Here is a 20,804-nt window from a genome sequence, read left to right on the forward strand (position 1 = left end):
CACTCTCCCCGTGTCGCCTCTTTACCCAAAATGCAAACTGCGGGTTGCGCTGCTCTGTCATACTGCAACAACTTTCCTCTTGCCTCTCCCAGGAGAGCGCCATCCATACTTTTGCAACAGCAACGCTCCGGGGATGTCAGCTGGGACTCCAAGTCAGCCAACTCACAGCACACGACCCGGAGCACCCCATGCTGCTTGGCAAGGCAAACTCCACCTTAAAAGCTTCCCAGAGCACACTAGGGGAGGATACAGAGCCCCAGTTAAGTGCAAAGTAATCCTCAATTGTCAGCCGAACTTCCTCCCTAAATGCCTGATCCCGCAGTGCCCTACTGGGAAGGCGCCTGGCAAACTCGCTACGGACACTCCCGGGGATCCGGAGCTCAAGGAGCACCGGAGCATGATCCAATAGTGTTTGCGGCAAGTGCTTAACCTCCACAGTCCAAAGCTCTACATCTATGGTCCAAAGCCACATATCTATGCTCGACCAGCTGTTGTACACTGTGTTAATTCAGGTACCCTCTCTGTGTATGCCATGTCTCACCTGCCAGATATCCACTAAGGCATGGTCTATCATAATATCAGTCGAAACCTTTGCCGCTGCTCGATCTGGGGGACGTGCGCGGCTGCCCCAGTCAATAGTGGGGTTGAGCACCACATTAAAATCACCACCCCACAACAGGGTCCCAATTCTTATCGAACACACCAGGCACCAGGTCTCCGCAAAAAACTCCGGATCATCCACATTAGGGCCATAAAGTGACAGCAACCGATAGGAACGATCATGAAGCATTTATGACAGCATTACATAGTGACCATTCGGATCACAGAGCAAACCTCCCAGTGATCCGCGGCAGACCCTTGCATATAATTATTGCCATCCCATGCGCATACCCAGAGTATGTTGTGATATGGCATTACCCCATCCATTCCGCACGCAGCCGCGATCTTGTTTCAGCAGTTAAGTGGACTTCCTGCTGCATGCAGACATCAATCGCTTGACGCCCTAGGTATGCCAATATTAATTGCATTTTGCACACCTCATTCAGTCCCTTACATTCCAGGACAAACATCTCACTATAGCGTATTTACTATGATCTTTCAAGCATCAATCCCCATCTTGCATAAGCAGCGGCCTCTGACAATGTAACGCCTACTAGCATTGAGTGAGATGGCAGGGAGAAGAGGGGAGAGGACTTCAAGGAAATAAGTGCAAACTTTCTAACCAACATATCCCATCCCACCCACCGCCCACGTCGGCTCCCCAATTCGGCCGAACTACCCTTTCCCGGCCTAAACAATTCTCTGTACGATACCCAACCCCAAATGGGAAACTATTTTCTTAGACTCATCCAATGTGGCATTGATGTGACCGTGGGGCCCACCCCTAGAATAGGTGGGTGGGCAGGAGATACAGCAACAAGGTGAGTCGGTTATGCCAGGAGTTGCCCTGCCTAGAGACATGTTCATCTCGCTTCAGGCTCGGGGATCCCCAGCATTGTGATACCCAATGAACAGTAAATTTATTGCTTAGTCATTGTCACTGAGGTGGTCCCCCTCATCTTCATTGTCGGGTGCTCGAAACGGGTTGGCTTTCTTGGGGTGTGTTTTTACAAACTTTGTGGCCTGTTTCGAGTCTGTAAAGAAGTGCAATTTATCATTATGCTGGATTCTCAACATGGCTGGGTAGATTAGTGAGTATTTAGCTTCTGTTTGGTTCAAGGTACGTTTTACTGGCAGAAGTGCCATGCGTGATGCCTGCACGCCTGAGGTATAGTCTGGAAAAATGCTGAGCTTGTTATTGTTGTAGACAATGGGCTTGCATTCATTGGCCAATCGTAGTACAGTGTCTCGGTCTATATAATTTAGCAGGTGTGCTATAATGGGTCGGGCAGGGGTCTCGGGAGGCAGGCTAGGGCCCAATGATCTATGTGCCCGATCCACCACCAGCACAGGGGAGAGCTGGCCTGGGAAGAGCGCTGTCAGCATAGTTTCCACGTAGTGTTCCATGCGACCCATGTCTGTCGATTCGGGGACTCCCAGGATACGGAGATTGTTAAATTGTGACCTGGCTTCAAGGTCTTCATTTTTATTACATATAAGCTACAGCACACGATCCATCCAGAGGAGGCGTTCATCCTCGGTGCGCCGTCCATCCTCCAAGTCTTAGGTACGAGACTCCACCTGATCTAAGTGGGCGTCATGGCCATCTACCCTGTCCTTCAGATGGTCCATGTGGTCAGTGAGGTGGTCTAATCTAGCATCTATGCCTGCCAGGCTTTGCTTAAGGTCCATAACCATAGCTTTTATTGAGGGCGACTGTACTTTGCCTTCCTGAAGCTGCTCCTTGTCACCTGCCTCCTCTGCCAACCTGCTCGCCTGCCTGGCCTTCTTATTGCTCTCAAAAGAGAGTTTGGCTTGTCTGTGGTCCGCCTTTCCCATATTGCCTGTGCAGCTTCAGCTGTCCTCCTGGCTGGGTTTCAAGCAGACCACTGCCATGTGTCCAGCAGCGTACTCAGCGACCACCCCCACCTACCCTGCTGCACGATGCCACCCGCCTTGGCCTCTGCGAGTTCACAATGCCACCACGAGACTTCAGTGCACTCAGGTTCCACACTCACCAGTCTAAGCTTGTTCTCCGCGCCAGCCCACCTCTGTGTCTCAGTCTTCACCCCCTCAGGGCCTCGCCAGGGTGGCTGCAGTTCCCAGGGGCCGATTCAGTGTAGTTCCTGCTATAACATCATGGTGACTGCCATGTTATAGCCCTCCTGTGGCGATTCTGCCCCCCCAGCCAATCTCAAGAGACCACAGGTCTCCAGCGCCGTTCACCCTTTAGGGCTCTTTCTTCTCCGGGAGGGCCCACAGTTCTCCACGTCCCCCAGGGCAAGCCCTCACTGGATCAGCCAGCACCCAGACTGCCAGCAAAGCCACAGTGAGACATGGCCCCATGCTCCCGGTCCGGGTGTGCAGTTCTGTGCCAGTTGCACTCTGCGGCCCCCACCTGGGCCTCTGCTGGGCTGGGCCGGGTGTGCAGTTCTGTGCCCGTTGCACTCTGCGGCCCCCACCTGGGCCTCTGCTGGGCCGTAGCCGGGGGGAACCCCTGACCCCTGGCCTGTGCGCTCACCTCCGCGGCTCCAGCAGAAGAAGATGCCCATGGGAAGAATCATCATCTAAAAGCAGGCAGTGAAACATTTCTCTATCCCATCTCTGAATTAGGTTTGGTAGTTTCAGATAATCTTGAGTTTAAAGGTCTCTTACATTCATTGTTTAGTGACTGTTCAAGATTGACTGTTCTTTTTGGAGGAGGGTCAAGACTGGTTTGAATATGGCTAGGTCCAAAGTGAGATGGCATGGTGGGCAAATATTTGATGCATTACAATGCTACCTCAAACTATTGCCACTGGTTAGACTTGTTGGAAGCGTTCCTCCCATCACCTATTGTGTGTTTAATGAGAGCTCTGCAGAACCATGTTGCAGAGAATATGATTCAGTTGACTGACATCTAATCTGAATAGAAAGCAGTGTCTAGCTAACTGTTGAGTCTCTTCATTGGTGAATTACAAGAGCAGTACTCAGCTATGATATATAGGTACAACATTTCTGCGCACACAATGATTAAGTTTCCATATTGCCGTTTTGTGATGGAACTGGTAAAAACAAAATGCTTTGCAATGTTCAGAGATGAATTGCATATTTGGACGAGCACCACGAATGACACCTTGACGTCTACTCCTGAGACTTGTTAATATAGACATTAAAGGGACCATGTTGAATGATTACATAGAGACACTCATTTTCTTCTAAATTTAGCTCCTTTGCCAGGTTATGTTCACCAGATGAAGTTCCATTTTCCCACCACTATGTAATTTACATTGGACTCATGCACTGTTTCCAGAGAGTGAACAGAGAGTATTTTCCATAAGAAAGCAATGCCTCTGCCTCTCTCAGTAGATGATATAGAGCTCTTTTGGAAAAGGCTATCAGTGGAACACAAAGGAGAGCTGATTAAAATAAATGTTTTGTGGGGTGTATTTAGACCTGGGTGAATGTGCCGGCTCCTCCATGTGCCATCTCCACCCCATACTTGGCTGGCTGACCCACCAGCAGTATTTCCACATAATTCCAGAGGTGGCTGGGCCATGGCAGCAGAATGGATGCAAACATCGGCATGGTATAGCAAGCATTGTCATATTATTTGTGTAACTCATATTAACCCGTATGTGTCAGCATCTGGCAGGCAACACAGTGGTTCTCCACCCCTGAGCAATCCCAAGAATTCCACTTTGGGCTCCTGTGCATGCTTAGTTTGGTCCCCCAGGGCCTGTGGGTCTACAAATGTCCTTAGTATTGCATTGCATATACAAATATCTTCTCTTATTCCCCAAATTGCTGTAAAGGTTTTTCCAAAGATTGTGCTGGTCCTCAAGGATTGTTTTTTTGGGGGGGAATTCGTTCGGGGGGAATCGGCAGAGAGCTAGGGCCTATCAAAATAAATGTTTGCCATGTTCAACATCTATAGCGTGCCAACCAGAGATGGGCACATCTTCCTGTGCTGTCTCCATAAACATGCGGATGCAGGGGTGCAGTTTATGGGCAGTCGCGGACTGGTCAGATTGAAGTAATGTGTTCCAAAGAAGATAGTGTAGGCATTCTAGGTGGGGTTGCTACAGTTTCCAAACAGTCACCATTGCCAAACACAATGGGGTGTGGCAAGCCCGACATCCCAAACACAGCTAAGCTGTCATAGGGCCTTAACCATTTCTGGTTAGTCCTTTGTTTTGGGTTGGGGCCTGTTACAGGTTGAGTTGGGGTTAGCTAAATCCTCTGGACAGGTTGGAGGGCTCAGCAGAGGGAACCCCACGGGAAGGCTCTTGGATTCCTACATGCAAAATGGAAGTGAACCTTCATCTTGTGCTGCAGTTCCCAGGAAGGAGGACACGATTCACACAGCACATGTATGTCCATCCATATTATACACAATGACAACATGCACCACAGGCATGCCACGAGTCACCCATACATGAACAAGAATGATCTAATTTCTAGAGGACTGAATGGATTTTACAATGAGAGGGTCAGTAGACTCCCGTCAATGGGGTTCAGGTGAAAAGTCCACCGCACTTCACTAGAATCTCAGCTCTCTGATTGCCCATAGCCCACTAAAGGGCTGCTGCTGCCGCCCTCTACTTTAATGCACCCATAGCCAGTAGAGCCTTAATGTTTGCTGGTTATGCAACGCAAAAAACTTAGATCTCCATTAAACTCACTCCCACCGGGGAAAAATACATTTTTAAAGAAGCAATGTCGAACCAAATGGATGAGCCCCAGAATAGTGCACACAAAGGAGGAACTTTCAGTCCTGAATGTATTCATGCCTCATACAAGAAAGCTACTCTTGATGTTACACTGGTTAATAGAGTAAGGCTTGCTCAACAAAGCTCACCCATTATTTGTTTGCAGTTTTAAGTAACAAAAAACATTGGTCCGAAGGTATTGGTGCTCTGCACATGAGCCACAGTTACATTACACAAGATCACATTAATTTTTTTTTTGAGGCCACAACCCCTGCCCAGGGTCAGTTACATATTTGACGGGGTTATGCAGTAGACAGCCAAGCTATTCTTCATTGCATAGGAGTTCCTGCTTGGCCTTTAGGCAGAAGACCTGTTTTGTAGGTTAAGGCTCTGGTTTTGGAGAACTGTCCCTCAGTTTACACAGATCATACAGGCTCATGCCTGAGACAGCAGAAGCTGTGAAGATCTTGCAGGTGCCCGCCTTAGACGACATAGTTATCCCTTGAACTAGGCAGACCTTACAGACTCAGTCCTTGAGTTTTCAAAGATTTTTATAGCATTTTTTTAAACCGCTTAGTGCTGTGTTCCATAACTCATTTATTGGCAGACCAGTCCAGTTCTATTAATAAAACCTATTTGCTGTTACTCAGATACTGGCAATTCTTAAACATAAAACCTATCGTATATTACTCAGATGTTGACAGAGAGCCAGCTCATGCATAAGACTGCCACTGGTTCTGCTGCCTAGATAGGATGGGCCTGTGCAAATGTGTCAGATAATGTTAATGCAAAACGATAAGCTTCGGTTTTCATACTTTCTTTGGTCCTGTTTTTATCATACTATTCTTTTCACATTAACAGCTGGAAAACAAAATTCTATCCCGAAAAATACAGAATTTGAATGATACGATAAATATTTTGGAAAGGGTGCGGGACGAACTTCTGCTGAAAACTCAAGTAAGCTATATGTAACATTTGGTGAGTCTGAGTATCTATCTCAAGGTCGAGGACTGGAAAATGGTCTAATTCAAATGCACATCCATTGCCTCCGTTAGAGTCTGTCATAGTTGATTTTTATTGGATGGGAATGTAGGTGGTATGTATTTGTGCATCTATATGTGTGTAGTGAGCTTACATCATTGGACTTGTCATAGCTTTTGGTGGACTCTAAATTGGAGGGTGCTAAGTTGGGAAGTGGTTGTTTTTTTTTGGACTTTTACTCATATAGGGCTAGATGTATCAAAGGATTTTGCATTCGCAAACGGTGCGAATGTCCGTTTGCGAATGTAAAAATGCATTTCACGATGTATGGAATGCATTCGCAGTGTGAATTTTAGAAATCGCAAAAACTGCGAATTTTTGCGAATGAGAGACAGATTTGTGTGTCGCAAGCAGCGTATCGCAAATAGCGACATGATTTACCGAATCGCTGTTAGCGAAGCGCTAACTGAGATACAGATTAGCGAATCGCAGATAGCAATTTCCAAAATCGTGCCGCTATTTGCGAGATGCAGATTGCAACATGCAAAAATGGATTTGCAATGCGATGTAGCAAAAAATCACAATTTGCGATAATTCGCAGAATGGCCGTTTGCACATGCAAATTACCACGAACTGAAACCAGGTGGTAACCAGGTGCAACCTATATAAAGAGGCCCAGAATGCCTCAGCCCCTCTTCCACAATGGCTGCACTCTACATCATGGTGAGGAGAATGAGAATCTTGGCAGGTTTGAGGAGAGAGAGGAGGAGACAGGAGCGCATTTTCAGAGTGCGCATAACCCTTTTTGACCAGACTGAGGAGGAAATGTTTGATAAGTACAGGTTAAGCTCAGCCATGATACTTGACCTGATAGCTGAGCTACAACCCATGCTGCAGCGCACAACACACAGGACCAATAGCATACCCACCCATGTGCAGGTATTATGCTCCCTGCACCTACTAGCCTCAGGGAGCTATCAACGGGTCATAGCGGCAGCTGGACGGGTATCACAGAGTGCCCTCTCTAGATTTTTCAATGCATTTCTCAATGCCATGCTGAGCAGAATACAACTGTGAATCAGATTCCCCAACACCCCACAGACAGTACAACAAACCAAAGTTAATTTTTACCAGATAGCACAGTTCCCACATGTGCTAGGTGCCACTGATGGGACACAAGTAGCAATCTGTCCACCATGGGCCACCGAGTATGTGTATCGCAACCATAAAACCCATCATTCCATGAACATACAGGTGATATGCAATGCCTCCTACATCACTACCGATCTCGTGGCCAGATACCCAGGGAGCACACATGACTCCTACATCTTTCGCCACAGCGGGATACACACAAGACTGCTAGCTGGGGAGTTTGGGGAAGGATATCTACTAGGTAATTTGATAGTTCACAATAATGCATTGATAAAAGCATAACGTCAGACAGCAAATGTACTCATTGTACTCTCTGTGCATTCAGGACACAGTGCCTACGCAGTGCGCACCTATATGCTAATGCCCTACCTGAGCCCTGTCACTCCAGCAGAGAGGAGGTACAATGCTGCACATAGGGCTACCTGCAATGTGGTGGAGCGCACCTTTAGGCTGCTGAAGAGCCGTTTCAGGTGCATCCATAGGAGTGGAGGTGCACTACAGTACAGCCCTAAGACGACATGCAAAATTGTGGCCACATGTGGCATCCTGCACAACATAGCAACCACCAGGGGCATACCAGTGGAACTCACGGAGCCAGACTCAGATGAGGATGATGATCCCTTACCACCCCTTCTACCCGCCGACAGGACCAGTGCAGCAGAAGGCAGGCAAAGACGTGCTGACATCACGCGCAACCATTTTTGACGTAAGTAATGACAAATCCACTTCAATAATATGTTTTTCAGTAGTTAGCATCTTTATTACCTTGACTTCAGGTAAACATTGTGTCAGTAGGACATAGCTATTCACAATGGGCAGACATGATCTATTAACAGTGTCACACTATTAGCATCATAGCATGACTTAATTACACATGTTGAGGTGGTCCCCGTAGCCCTCAACATCACTTCTTTCGTCCACGCACTCCACTTGAGTGCTCAGTGCCCTCGCTGGCACCTCTAGTAGCAGGTTCACCTGCAGTACTGTGTCTGGCACTGCGATGCCTCGGATCAATCACAGGGACTGTCAGACTGCTGAGGCTATAGGACTCCTCACTGTCACCAACACCCAGTTTGCTGGTTGTGGCACTGCATGCTATTTGAATGGCATCCACTGCGTTGGTAATTTGCACCAGTCCCTGTGCAATGTCCCTACTGCAATGTGCCATCTCCACTTGTGCGGCAACAGCACGCCGTGATATCAGGGCTGTTGAACTTGCAAGCCGATTGACTGATCTACAGAAGCTATCAAACTTTGCCAAATATTGGTGATGGCGCCTGCGCTGGCTGACACGCTCCTGCAGTATCTTTGTGCATAGTTCCCCAATGGCCTGTGTCAACTCCTTGGTGTTCTCAGCAACTCTTTGCTGTCCCTCAATCAGGGACTCCAAGTGCTTGTTTTGTAACCCCATATTGTTATTGTGAGACACCAACTGTCTGTGCAATGACTTCAAATGTTTGCATTGCAGGCGCTGCACCTTCAGCATGGAAGCTTCCAGGCCACCAAAGATTGATGGGCCCACTCGTTCTTCTGTGCCCTGTCTGCCTGCATTGCGACGCCACCTGAGGAGAGTAGACTGGCTCTGGCGCTGGTGCATGGACTGCTGTCTTCCTGTGGGACTCGGCTCTGGTGGTGGTGTGGGTTCATGTTCTGGCATCTCATCTGAGTCGAGGTTGTACTCTGGCAGTGGTAACACCCTTGCCTAACGTCTAGTCGGAACAATACTGTAGGACTCACTTGTATTTGAGTCGTACTGTGGCTGTGTTTCTGCTTCCCCCACTTTTTCTGATCCTGCAGCAGCAGTGACCGAGTCATCTGCAAGGATAATGTGCAGCATGTCAGTTCTAGCATTCGTCACAGATTTCCACAGTGTTGCTTTATATGTACAAATAAATTGTGTCACCCTGAGTCATTTGTGGGGCTTCTCTATGTGGCTGCCCATTATCTTGCTATTTATGTTGCGTATTCACCTTAGGGTTGTGTACTACCACTCCCAGAAGGCACTGTTGTGTTGCATGTAAGATGTGATATGGACTACTTTTCATTGTGCATCAAGCTAGATTCTATTTCCTAAGGGGCATGTGTACATGCAGATGTGGGGATACACTTAATCACTGGCCTTACCTTTGCAGGGGCTGGGTGTCCCTGAGGTGTCGATGTCAGTTACACCACTGACAGTTTCTGGTAGCAATGTGGACTCAATCAGGTCTTCCATAGGGGTGGAGGGTGTGTGGGTGGATGGTCCGCCTCCGGTGCTCCTTGCTTCCCTAAGCCTGCTGGCTACCCTCTCCTTGACACGGGACCGCAAGTTGTACCATCGCTTGTGTATCTCCTCCACAGAGCGCTGCGCAACACCCACTGTGCATATTTTTGTCTGTATGTCAGATCAGAGTTTCCGCTTCTCACTCTCAGGTACTTGGAGTGAGCTCTTGCCAAAGAGTCTGTCATGGTTCCCAACAACCTCCTCAATGAGTACCTCCAATTCTTTCTCACTGAATTTCAGCTTCCTCTTCCTGTCTCCCTTCTCCTTCCCATTGCCAGCATTGGCCATGTTGCAGTTTGATCCTGGCTTCCTCACAATGCTGACTCCCTGGTGCTGGGCTGTGTCTCTCTCACTGCTCCTTTGGGTGTGGCTCCTGGAAACAGCATGGGCTGACTCACTGCCTGGTTGTGATGTCATCAGGCTGTTCCGGTTTGCCGTTTTCGCTATTTGCTAATTTTATTTACCGAATCGCAATTTTTTTTGCGATTCAGTATTTGCATCTCACAAACTCCATATATCCCAAAAAGACCTCTCAATACCTACTGAGCTTTCTTTTCAAAAAGCCTCATAAACCTGATTATATACAAACTAACTTGCTGGCTAGATTACATCTTGGCAGTGTTTTAGCGCTCGCAGGCCTTTGGGTAGCCATGCACTTTATAATCCCTAGAATAGAATAGAATAGAATTGAATAGATGACTGATGATTGCTATGCTTGCAGTCTACATATCAACAAGCAAATATTTAATTTGCCCATGTGGTCTAGAAAGTGCCTCAATTCTTGGTGTAACTGAAAAGAAGCTAAGAAAGCAAGTGATGCAATCAGGAATAAGACAGGTCAATTAAATACTTTTTACTTGATATGCAAGCAAAGCATAAGTACTACATCTGTGAAAACCTCTTTCTTGGACGTGGCATGAAGTATAATATATTAAATTTTTTATAATAGTAAACGTAACTTCATAGTGAAATAAAAAGGACATCTAGCAATCAAACAAGATGAACAGTGGAGAAAAAGGGAGGAAAATGCACTGACAGTAGGAGTTGAGGTGGGAAGGTAGTAAAATACTAGAGTAGATTGTGACCATTCCCCAGCGTGTTCTTTTCAACACAACTCTTTTTGTTCTTTATACTCTTAATTGTTTTTTGTGTTTTACTTTTTTGGGGGCTGGTTATTTGTATCATATGCTATACTGGTTTAATATTGTACCATAATTTCTTTTATATTGCATTTCATATGCCTGATAAATGAATGCTACGCAGTAGCAGATGGGTAGCACACTATATAGTGCAGAAGTGCTTGGTTGAAATAATATTGAACTGCCTTATGGCCTATCTGGGAAGTGTTTTGGTGTTATGCATGAGTGACTAGTTGGTGCTCTTATCTTGTCTTAAATTGTGCATGTAGTTATGTCATGGTAGGGAGAGGTGTGATACCTATAGCACATGCTTTTTTGTTATGCCTTATGGTGTGAGCCCCTATAGAATCCACCCCCAGGGTACAATCAACAGGTGAGACCTTTAGAGATGCAAGCAGCAACAGTAAATGCGCTTTAGAGCCTACTCATGATCAACCGAGGACAATCAACAGGCATGTACTGGTAGCAGGCAGCCAAGGTCTCAAGGTCACAATTGGGTATTGTGGCACACAGTTAAATATTCTAGACAAAATGAGTCATGTAAACGTAGCAAGTCATAAACAACAAGCATATGGTCTAATATCCAACGCAAAAGAATAAGAGATTAACATTTTCCCCTTTGGGAAAATTTGCAGTACAGAGCAGATTTCATACTTGCAAAGATCTATCTGGAGCAACAGAATAGCAGACATAATTTGCTTGCTAGAGTCCACCCACAAGTTACATAAATGGTCCAAAGGAATACCTTGGTTAAAGGTGGTGGCAACTAAGAAGTAACAGAGACACAACTCATAGGGTGTATGGGTTAATGGTACCCAGGACTGAGCAGGGAAGTAGCACAAGACCACCAGGAAGTCAGGGTTAATATAACCTAGGCCGCCTGGATAATTCACCTACATGGCCCACCCAGAAGCAGCAAAAGAGCAACCTTCACAATGCAATACTTACAGGCAGCCAGGATAAATCCCTTATAAGGTCCACTTAGTAGTAGGATGAAGAAGACTCATTGGTATGAGCTGGAAACAGGCAGCCTTGATAACTGCACTTCACAGTTGTGTGATATAGAAGCAGGCCAAGGGCATGCACTGGTTACTGCTACCCAGTGTAAAAGACACAGTTGAAGCCATCTAATGAAATAAATTGAAAGTGTGAATTATCAATTGTACGTTTATTTGAGTGTGACTTTAGGTGTTTATCAGTTGTCTAACATTTGTGGGTATGTATCACATTTTAAGATTTCAGTGTTCTATTAAAATTTAAGATGAAATATCGCTTTAAAGATGGAGAAAGATAATCCTCCCAGTGAAGCCAAAAGGATGAGTTAGATCATTTAACACATTTTGCAACCATGTGTGCACACACACACAATCCCACATACACACACACATATCTATGTATGTGTGTGTGTGTGTATATATATATATATATATATATATATATATATATATATATATTTTGTACACAAGTCCCGGAATGCAGGTGCACAACACAGCGGTCCCGGGTGGGCTCCGAGAGGCCCTAATATAACGTTCAACACTCCCTTCAATACCAGGAGAACCAGGACACCTCCATTATGAAAATTCAGTTTATTTCAGCACAAAAATCCAATGCGTTTCGGCAACAGCCTTACTCATGGATACAACATTGCTAAAGTGCTCCACATAAATAACCCAAGTAAATCATAGACATAAACAACAGACAAGGCCTAATTCATTCAACAAAGGCACATATTGTAGCGGCCATCTTTAAAGTGCACATTCAATTACAGTACATAGTAATTAGCAACTTGTTGGTCCCAAAGTTCGTTAAAAATCTCACGTAAAATTCTTTATATCAAAATTTAGTCAAAAGGATTAATCATGATGTTACTGTCCAACAGATAAAAGCTTATTACAAAATTCTAAAGTTGTAAAATTATTAAATTATAAATTATTCATTGTGACATTGGGATAAAATATCTGTATATATTTTCAAGTTAAAATCCAATATACTCAATATAAACATTAATAATTAAACCCACGTCAAAATTACTACCATTAGATGTTATAACGCCCGAAGGGCAAACATACTTGTAAATGGCTTCTCTGGAGGAAATCCTATCATGTTAATGGTATCATTTCAGAATTTATTGACAACTCACTATATCCTACTTGTTTACTGAGACTTCTTTACCCAAGTGGGTAGACGTACCAACTCCGTTGTTATAAACAAACTACTACTGAAAGCCCAACCCCTAATACCTTAACAAATGAATATTCCAGTAACTCCAATGCTAAACCGTGTTTGTTGTACTAAACAATCACCACATTCCCAAAGTATTTTAAAATATGTCAGTTACCCTAGATGGATACTTAACTCTTCACTCGAGTTCAGCCCTACTGGTTCCAATGACTCAAACTCTATTATATATTTGGATTCCAAGATGCGCAGCAACCTCTCTCTGTTGCCGCCCCTTTTGTTGATCCTAACTTGGTCAATAACTACAAACTTCAACAAATTTTCATTGCCAAAATGTTGAGTAAAGAAATGTCTAGCTACCGGGTAGTTTTTATCATAATTCTTAATAGCTCGTCCATGTTCCAGAACTCTTTTCTTCGCACTGTGTATCGTGCTCCCAACGTATAGTTTGTCACATGGGCAAATCAGACAGGAAACACAATAAGTTGTGTTACAATCGTAATTACCTCTAATTACAAAACTATCTATTCTTCCTGGAACATTCAATGTCTTACAATTATTGCTAGTTCTGCAGGCTTTGCATTTCATGCAGCAGGCAAAACCCCCTACTCTGGTACTCTTGACTTGTCCCTTCAATGTTACATCATTGCGACATAGATTATCCTTGAGAGATCTATTCCTCCTAAAAGTTATTTGGGAATTGTCACCAATCCAATTATTCAGAATAGGGTCGGTCTGTAAAATATGCCAACTCTTGCTGAGAATGGAACGTATTTTGTAAGACTGATTGCTGAACGTTGTAATGAATCTGATCGAGTCATTGTCCTCCTTTTGACTCTTATTCGTCCCATATAGGACATCATCTCTTTTCAAAGTCTCGACTTTGCGTTTGGCTTGATCAATAACCTTAACCCCATACCCTCTGCTCCGGAACCTATTGCACATTACTTCACGCTCCTGTTGAAAGTCAGATGTTTCACTACAGTTTCTCCGGGCTCTTAACAGCTCACCAAACGGAATGCTTCGAATTAAAGCCCCCGGGTGTGCGCTATGGGCGCAAAGCAGGCTGTTGCCGGCCGTCGCTTTCCTAAACAATTTGGACACCAATCTATTGCCCCTAACAGAAATTTCTACATCAAGGAACTCAATGCGACTTGAATCTAACTGTTCGGTAAATCTCAAATTGCATTCATTGTTGTTCAGATCCCGCACAAATTGCCTCGCTGCTTATTCCTCACCCCTCCAGGTTACAAAGATGTCTTCGATAAAGCGACACCATAGGACCACATTGGTATCGAATTGAGTAAATCCATCTGATATCTGTTCCTCCCACCAGCCCATAAACAAATTTGCATAGCTGGGGGCAAAACAAGTGCCCATAGCTGTCCCTTGCAACTGCTTGTACAAATGATTATCAAAGATGAACAAATTGTTCTTAAGACAGAATTCAATCATAGTGCAAAGCATTTCTGCATGAAAGAAAAAAGACAGTGACCTTGCTCTAAGTAAGTGTCAAATGGCTTTTACCCCCAAGTCATGATCTATACTGGTATAAAGGCTGGTCACATCTAAAGTTAATAATAGGAAATCATCCTCCCATTGGATGTCCTCAATGATTTTTAGGAAGTACGTGGTATCTTTCACATAGGAAGGTATTGATTCGACAAAGGGGCGTAGGAAATAATCAATATATTTTGATGTGTTTTCCAAAAGAGACTCCATAGCCGAAACTATAGGTCTTCCTGGTGGGCTAACCATATCTTTATGGATCTTAGGGAGGAGATACAATACTGGAATCTTCGGATGATCAACATTGAGAAACAAAAATTCATCCCATGTTATCATGCCCTGATCTCTCCAATCCATAAGCATGTCATAGTATTTCTCATTCATTAATCTCACATCTCCCCAACTCACTTCCTCATAGCAACGGATGTCGCTGAGCTGTCTCACTCCTTCTGACACATAATTAATAGTGTCCTGTATAACTACATTGCCCCCTTGTCAGATTGCCTAATGACAATAGTATGATCTTTCTTCAGTTCTTGGAGAGCTTGCCATTGCTCACCCGATAGATTATTGTTTTTTACATTCATCACACCATATCTCAGCTTCTTTACTTGCTTCGTCATTTCCCGTTCAAAAACATCAAGAGCGTCACAATGAATGGCAAGTAGAAAGGTAGATTTTGGTTTGAACTTGCTAGGACATGTGCCATCCAGGGCAATACCTGTTCCCATCAAGTTCAAAATAGGATCATCATGAGCATCCACCCCCTCACAAAGGTCCATTGCTGTATGTAGCACATCAATATCAGAAATACACAAGTTACTCACATTTTTCATTGCCCCCACTTCCTCATCATTTTTGACCTTAGTATGGTACCACTTTTTTAGTTTCAATTTTCTAATAAATTTGAAAGTGTCAATCCTAGTTTGGGTATAGCTAAAACAACTAGTTGGGCAGAAGGACAAGCCCAGAGATAGGAGGTCCTCTTCAACAGCAGACAACACCCTGCTGGAGAGATTCACAACATCCATAGTTTTTACTTGCGTGCACGAGTTAACACTCCCAAGGGCCTTGCGTCGTCTCCTACGCCCCCTCTCCTTGGCTTGTCTGTTCCTCTTCCTCTTCCTCAGACTCCTCGTCCTCTGCCCCTCTGTGGGTGAGTTCCTTTGTGCTGTTCCATCCTCCCCTGGTTCAACAGTCTGAATTGCTTTAAAAAATTCGATCTGTCCGCTTCTCTATCTGATATCGGAGCCCCCGACAAAACCGTATCAGGTACATCCGAGAGATTCCCATCTGAAATATCACTTTCCTCTTGTTCTTCAACCGGCTGACTTATTCGTTCAGTATCCCTCACGTTCATCTCGGTGATCTCCTCATTGTACATATGGTCATATTTCCGTTGAAAGGTTAAGATACGACCAGCTTGATAGTCCTTGAAGTCTCGTATGAATTTCCTTTGTTTTTTACCAGTGATTTCTTCCTCTAATTTACAGAGTTTTTTCTCTAAGTTCTTCATGTGCTCATCGAATGTTTCTTGCGTAACTAATGACAGTAGCTCCAATCTCACTTTTTCCATCTCCTCCAAGATTTTGCTCCTATCCTTTATTGCATATTTGGTTAATATACGTATCATATTCAATGAGCTTTGTTTCAAATTTTCAGCCCACTCCTCAAGCATTTCTGGATCAGGGTCATCGTAAGTTGGTATAGTATAAATCCTCAATCCCCTAGGGACACGTTCAACATCAATGTATCTTCGTAGTGATTCCACCTCCCACCATTTAGACAATTCTTTTCTGTGCAATTTCTCCAACTTGTCATATAAAGTTTGTAGTTTCACTTCCACCTTCATATTACTACGACCGGGCTGAACACCAAGTCCCTCATCCATCTGGGTAAAAAATAATTTCTCTGATTTCTCCTTTCGTCGTGCTTCCCATCCGGAAGCCATATTAGCTGAAATAAGTTGAATAATTACCTCAAAATAAACAAACACCAGTGTCTCTACTAATATTTTGGATGTGGGCAATACAGCGTCCAATCTGCTGTATTAACCACTCTGTTCCTGCACCCTACTACAATCAGGAAATGGATCTCGTCTAAGCAGTCTCAAAAATTCAATCACTTGTGGGTTGATTGAGCGTGGGCAATTCAAAACTCAAAAATTCCCAAGAAGATACATCTTCTCCATTCCACAGATGCCTGCATTGTCAAAGCCAATACCCCTTTCGTTCACTTCATTCCTCCTATGGAGGCTCAATTGGCTCATCAAGATCACAGCAGCACTGGAAGCCATGTGAGTTAATCTGTTGGTGTATTCGCGGCCGGGATCCACTAATCGTTGTCTAATATAGACAATGTAACGCGCTTAAGTCCTACTATCAAATTGCTTGTATGAGAGAGACGCCTTCACTTGTGCAGTTCATCCCTTAGCACAGTAGGTCGCCAGCAAAACGCCGTTACTACGCGACTGCTCACAAAGTCCAAGGAACAATTATTATCCAATTCCGAATACACTGTACTCCACAAGTAATATGCATGCTTTTAAAATTACTCGGGGATCGGACGCACTCGATTGTGCGCTACCACCCCGTGTTTCTATAATTCAAACGTAGCGCGCAACCACACCAAAGGCTCCCGGCTTTGGTAATAGAAGAAACCAAACCTCACTCGTGCGGCTTCTCCTGAGTTCAGCGTCTGAGCGGTACAGCTACCCAGTGTTTCCGCTTACCGCGTCGTCCTGCGTATCCTCTTGATTACGTCTCATTCAGAGCGTAAAAGTTTCAAATTCCCCACATCAATCGTGTTCCTTAGCATCGCGTATGCGTCCATTTCTCCGTTATAGATTCAATGCAGGGGCTCCCGCATTTACAAATCAATACTTTGTACACAAGTCCCGGAATGCAGGTGCACAACACAGCGGTCCCGGGTGGGCTCCGAGAGGCCCTAATATAACGTTCAACACTCCCTTCAATACCAGGAGAACCAGGACACCTCCATTATGAAAATTCTGTTTATTTCAGCACAAAAATCCAACGCGTTTCGGCAACAGCCTTACTCATGGATACAACATTGCTAAAGTGCTCCACATAAATAACCCAAGTAAATCATAGACATAAACAACAGACAAGGCCTAATTCATTCAACAAAGGCACATATTGTAGCGGCCATCTTTAAAGTGCACATTCAATTACAGTACATAGTAATTAGCAACTTGTTGGTCCCAAAGTTCGTTAAAAATCTCACGTAAAATTCTTTATATCAAAATTTAGTCAAAAGGATTAATCATGATGTTACTGTCCAACAGATAAAAGCTTATTACAAAATTCTAAAGTTGTAAAATTATTAAATTATAAATTATTCATTGTGACATTGGGATAAAATATCTGTATATATTTTCAAGTTAAAATCCAATATACTCAATATAAACATTAATAATTAAACCCACGTAAAAATTACTACCATTAGATGTTATAACGACCGAAGGGCAAACATACTCGTAAATGGCTTCTCTGGAGGAAATCCTATCATGTTAATGGTATCATTTCAGAATTTATTGACAACTCACTATATTCTACTTGTTTACTGAGACTTCTTTACCCAAGTGGGTAGACGTACCAACTCCGTTGTTATAAACAAACTACTACTGAAAGCCCAACCCGTAATACCTTAACAAATGAATATCCCAGTAAATCCAATGCTAAACCGTGTTTGTTGTACTAAACAATCACCACATTCCCAAAGTATTTTAAAATATGTCAGTTACCCTAGATGGATACTTAACTCTTCACTTGAGTTCAGCCCTACTGGTTCCAATGACTCAAACTCTATTATATATTTGGATTCCAAGATGCGCAGCAACCTCTCTCTGTTGCCGCCCCTTTTGTTGATCCTAACTTGGTCAATAACTACAAACTTCAACAAATTTTCATTGCCAAAATGTTGAGTAAAGAAATGTCTAGCTACCGGGTAGTTTTTATCATAATTCTTAATAGCTCGTCTATGTTCCAGAACTCTTTTCTTCGCACTGTGTATCGTGCTCCCAACGTATAGTTTGTCACATGGGCTAATCAGACAGTAAACACAATAAGTTGTGTTACAATCGTAATTACCTCTAATAACAAAACTATCTATTCTTCACCCACAAGTGATTGAGTTTTTGAGACTGCTTAGACGAGATCCATTTCCTGATTATAGTAGGGTGCAGGAACAGAGTGGTTAATACAGCAGATTGGACGCTGTATTGCCCACATCCACAATATTAGTAGAGACACTGGTGTTTGTTTATTTTGCGGTAATTATTCAACTTATTTCAGCTAATATGGCTTCCGGATGGGAAGCACGACGAAAGGAGAAATCAGATAAATTATTTTTTACCCAGATGGATGAGGGACTTGGTGTTCAGCCCGGTCGTAGTAATATGAAGGTGGAAGTAAAACTACAAACTTTATATGACAAGTTGGAGAAATTGCACAAAAAAGAATTGTCTAAATGGTGGGATGTGGAATCACTACAAAGATACATTGATGTTGAACGTGTCCCTAGGGGATTGAGGATTTATACTATACCAACTTACGATGACCCTGATCTAGAAATGCTTGAGGAGTGGGCTGAAAATTCAAAACAAAGCTCATTGAATATGATACGTATATTAACCAAATATGCAATAAAGGATAGGAGCAAAATCTTGGAGGAGATGGAAAAAGTGAGATTGGAGCTACTGTCATTAGTTACGCAAGAAACATTCGATGAGCACATGAAGAACTTAGAGAAAAAACTCTGTAAATTAGAGGAAGAAATCACTGGTAAAAAACAAAGGAAATTCATACGAGACTTCAAGGACTATCAAGCTGGTCGTATCTTAACCTCTCAACGGAAATATGACCATATGTACAATGAGGAGATCACCGAGATGAACGTGAGGGATACTGAACGAATAAGTCAGCCGGTTGAAGAACAAGAGGAAAGTGATATTTCAGATGGGAATCTCTCAGATGTACCTGATACGGTTTTGTCGGGGGCTCCGATATCAGATAGAGAAGTGGACAGATTGAATTTTTTAAAGCAATTCAGACTGTTGAACCAGGGGAGGATGGAACAGCACAAAGGAACTCACCCACAGAGGTGCAGAGGACGAGGAGTCAGAGGAAGAGGAACAGACAAGCCAAGGAGAGGGGGCGTAGGAGACGACGCAAGGCCCTCGTGCACGCAAGTAAAAGCAAGTAAAAACTATGGATGTTGTGAATCTCTCCAACAGGGTTTTGTCTGCTGTTGAAGAGGACCTCCTATCTCTGGGCTTGTCCTTCTGCCCAACTAGTTGTTTTAGCTATACCAAAACTAGGATTGACACTTTCAAATTTATTAGAAAATTGAAACTAAAAAAGTGGTACCATACTAAGGTCAAAAATGATGAGGAAGTGGGGGCAATGAAAAATGTGAGTAACTTGTGTATTTCTGATATTGATGTGCTACATACAGCAATGGACCTTTGTGAGGGGGTGGATGCTCATGATGATCCTATTTTGAACTTGATGGGAACAGGTATTGCCCTGGATGGCACATGTCCTAGCAAGTTCAAACCGAAATCTACCTTTCTACCTGCCATTCATTGTGACGCTCTTGATGTTTTTGAACGGGAAATGACGAAGCAAGTAAAGAAGCTGAGATATGGTGTGATGAATGTAAAAAACAATAATCTATCGGGTGAGCAATGGCAAGCTCTCCAAGAACTGAAGAAAGATCATACTATTGTCATTAGGCAATCTGACAAGGGGGGCAATGTAGTTATACAGGACACTATTAATTATGTGTCAGAAGGAGTGAGACAGCTCAGCGACATCCGTTGCTATGAGGAAGTGAGTTGGGGAGATGTGAGATTAATGAATGAGAAATACTATGACATGCTTATGGATTGGAGAGATCAGGGCATGATAACATGGGATAAAGTTTTGTTTCTCAAGGTTGATCATCCGAAGATTCCAGTATTGTATCTCCTCCCTAAGATCCATAAAGATATGGTTAGCCCACCAGGAAGACCTATAGTTTCGGCTATTGAGTCTCTTTTGGAAAACACACCGAAATATACTGATCATTTCCTACGCCCCTTTGTCGAATCAATACCTTCCTATGTGAAAGATACCACGTACTTCCTAAAAATCATTGAGGACATCCAATGGGAGGATGATTTCCTATTATTAACTTTAGATGTGACCAGCCTTTATACCAGTATAGATCATGACTTGGGGGTAAAAGCCATTAGACACTTCCTTAGAGCAAGGTCACTGTCTTTTT

The 20,804-nt window shown here is 43.7% G+C and overlaps 1 protein-coding gene across 1 annotated transcript in view; it reads left to right on the plus strand.

Moving 5' to 3' along the window:
- The first annotated feature begins 5,298 nt into the window (after nt 1-5,298).
- Nucleotides 5,299-20,804, plus strand: part of CALCOCO2 (calcium binding and coiled-coil domain 2) — a 433,408-nt gene continuing 417,902 nt past the window's right edge. The window contains exons 1-2 of the mRNA XM_069242013.1: nt 5,299-5,415; nt 6,153-6,248. Of these exons, the coding sequence (XP_069098114.1) occupies nt 5,299-5,415; nt 6,153-6,248 (213 nt within the window). The remainder of the gene's footprint in view (nt 5,416-6,152; nt 6,249-20,804) is intronic.

Source organism: Pleurodeles waltl, chromosome 6, assembly GCF_031143425.1.
Source record: "Pleurodeles waltl isolate 20211129_DDA chromosome 6, aPleWal1.hap1.20221129, whole genome shotgun sequence".
NCBI lineage: Eukaryota > Metazoa > Chordata > Amphibia > Caudata > Salamandridae > Pleurodeles > Pleurodeles waltl.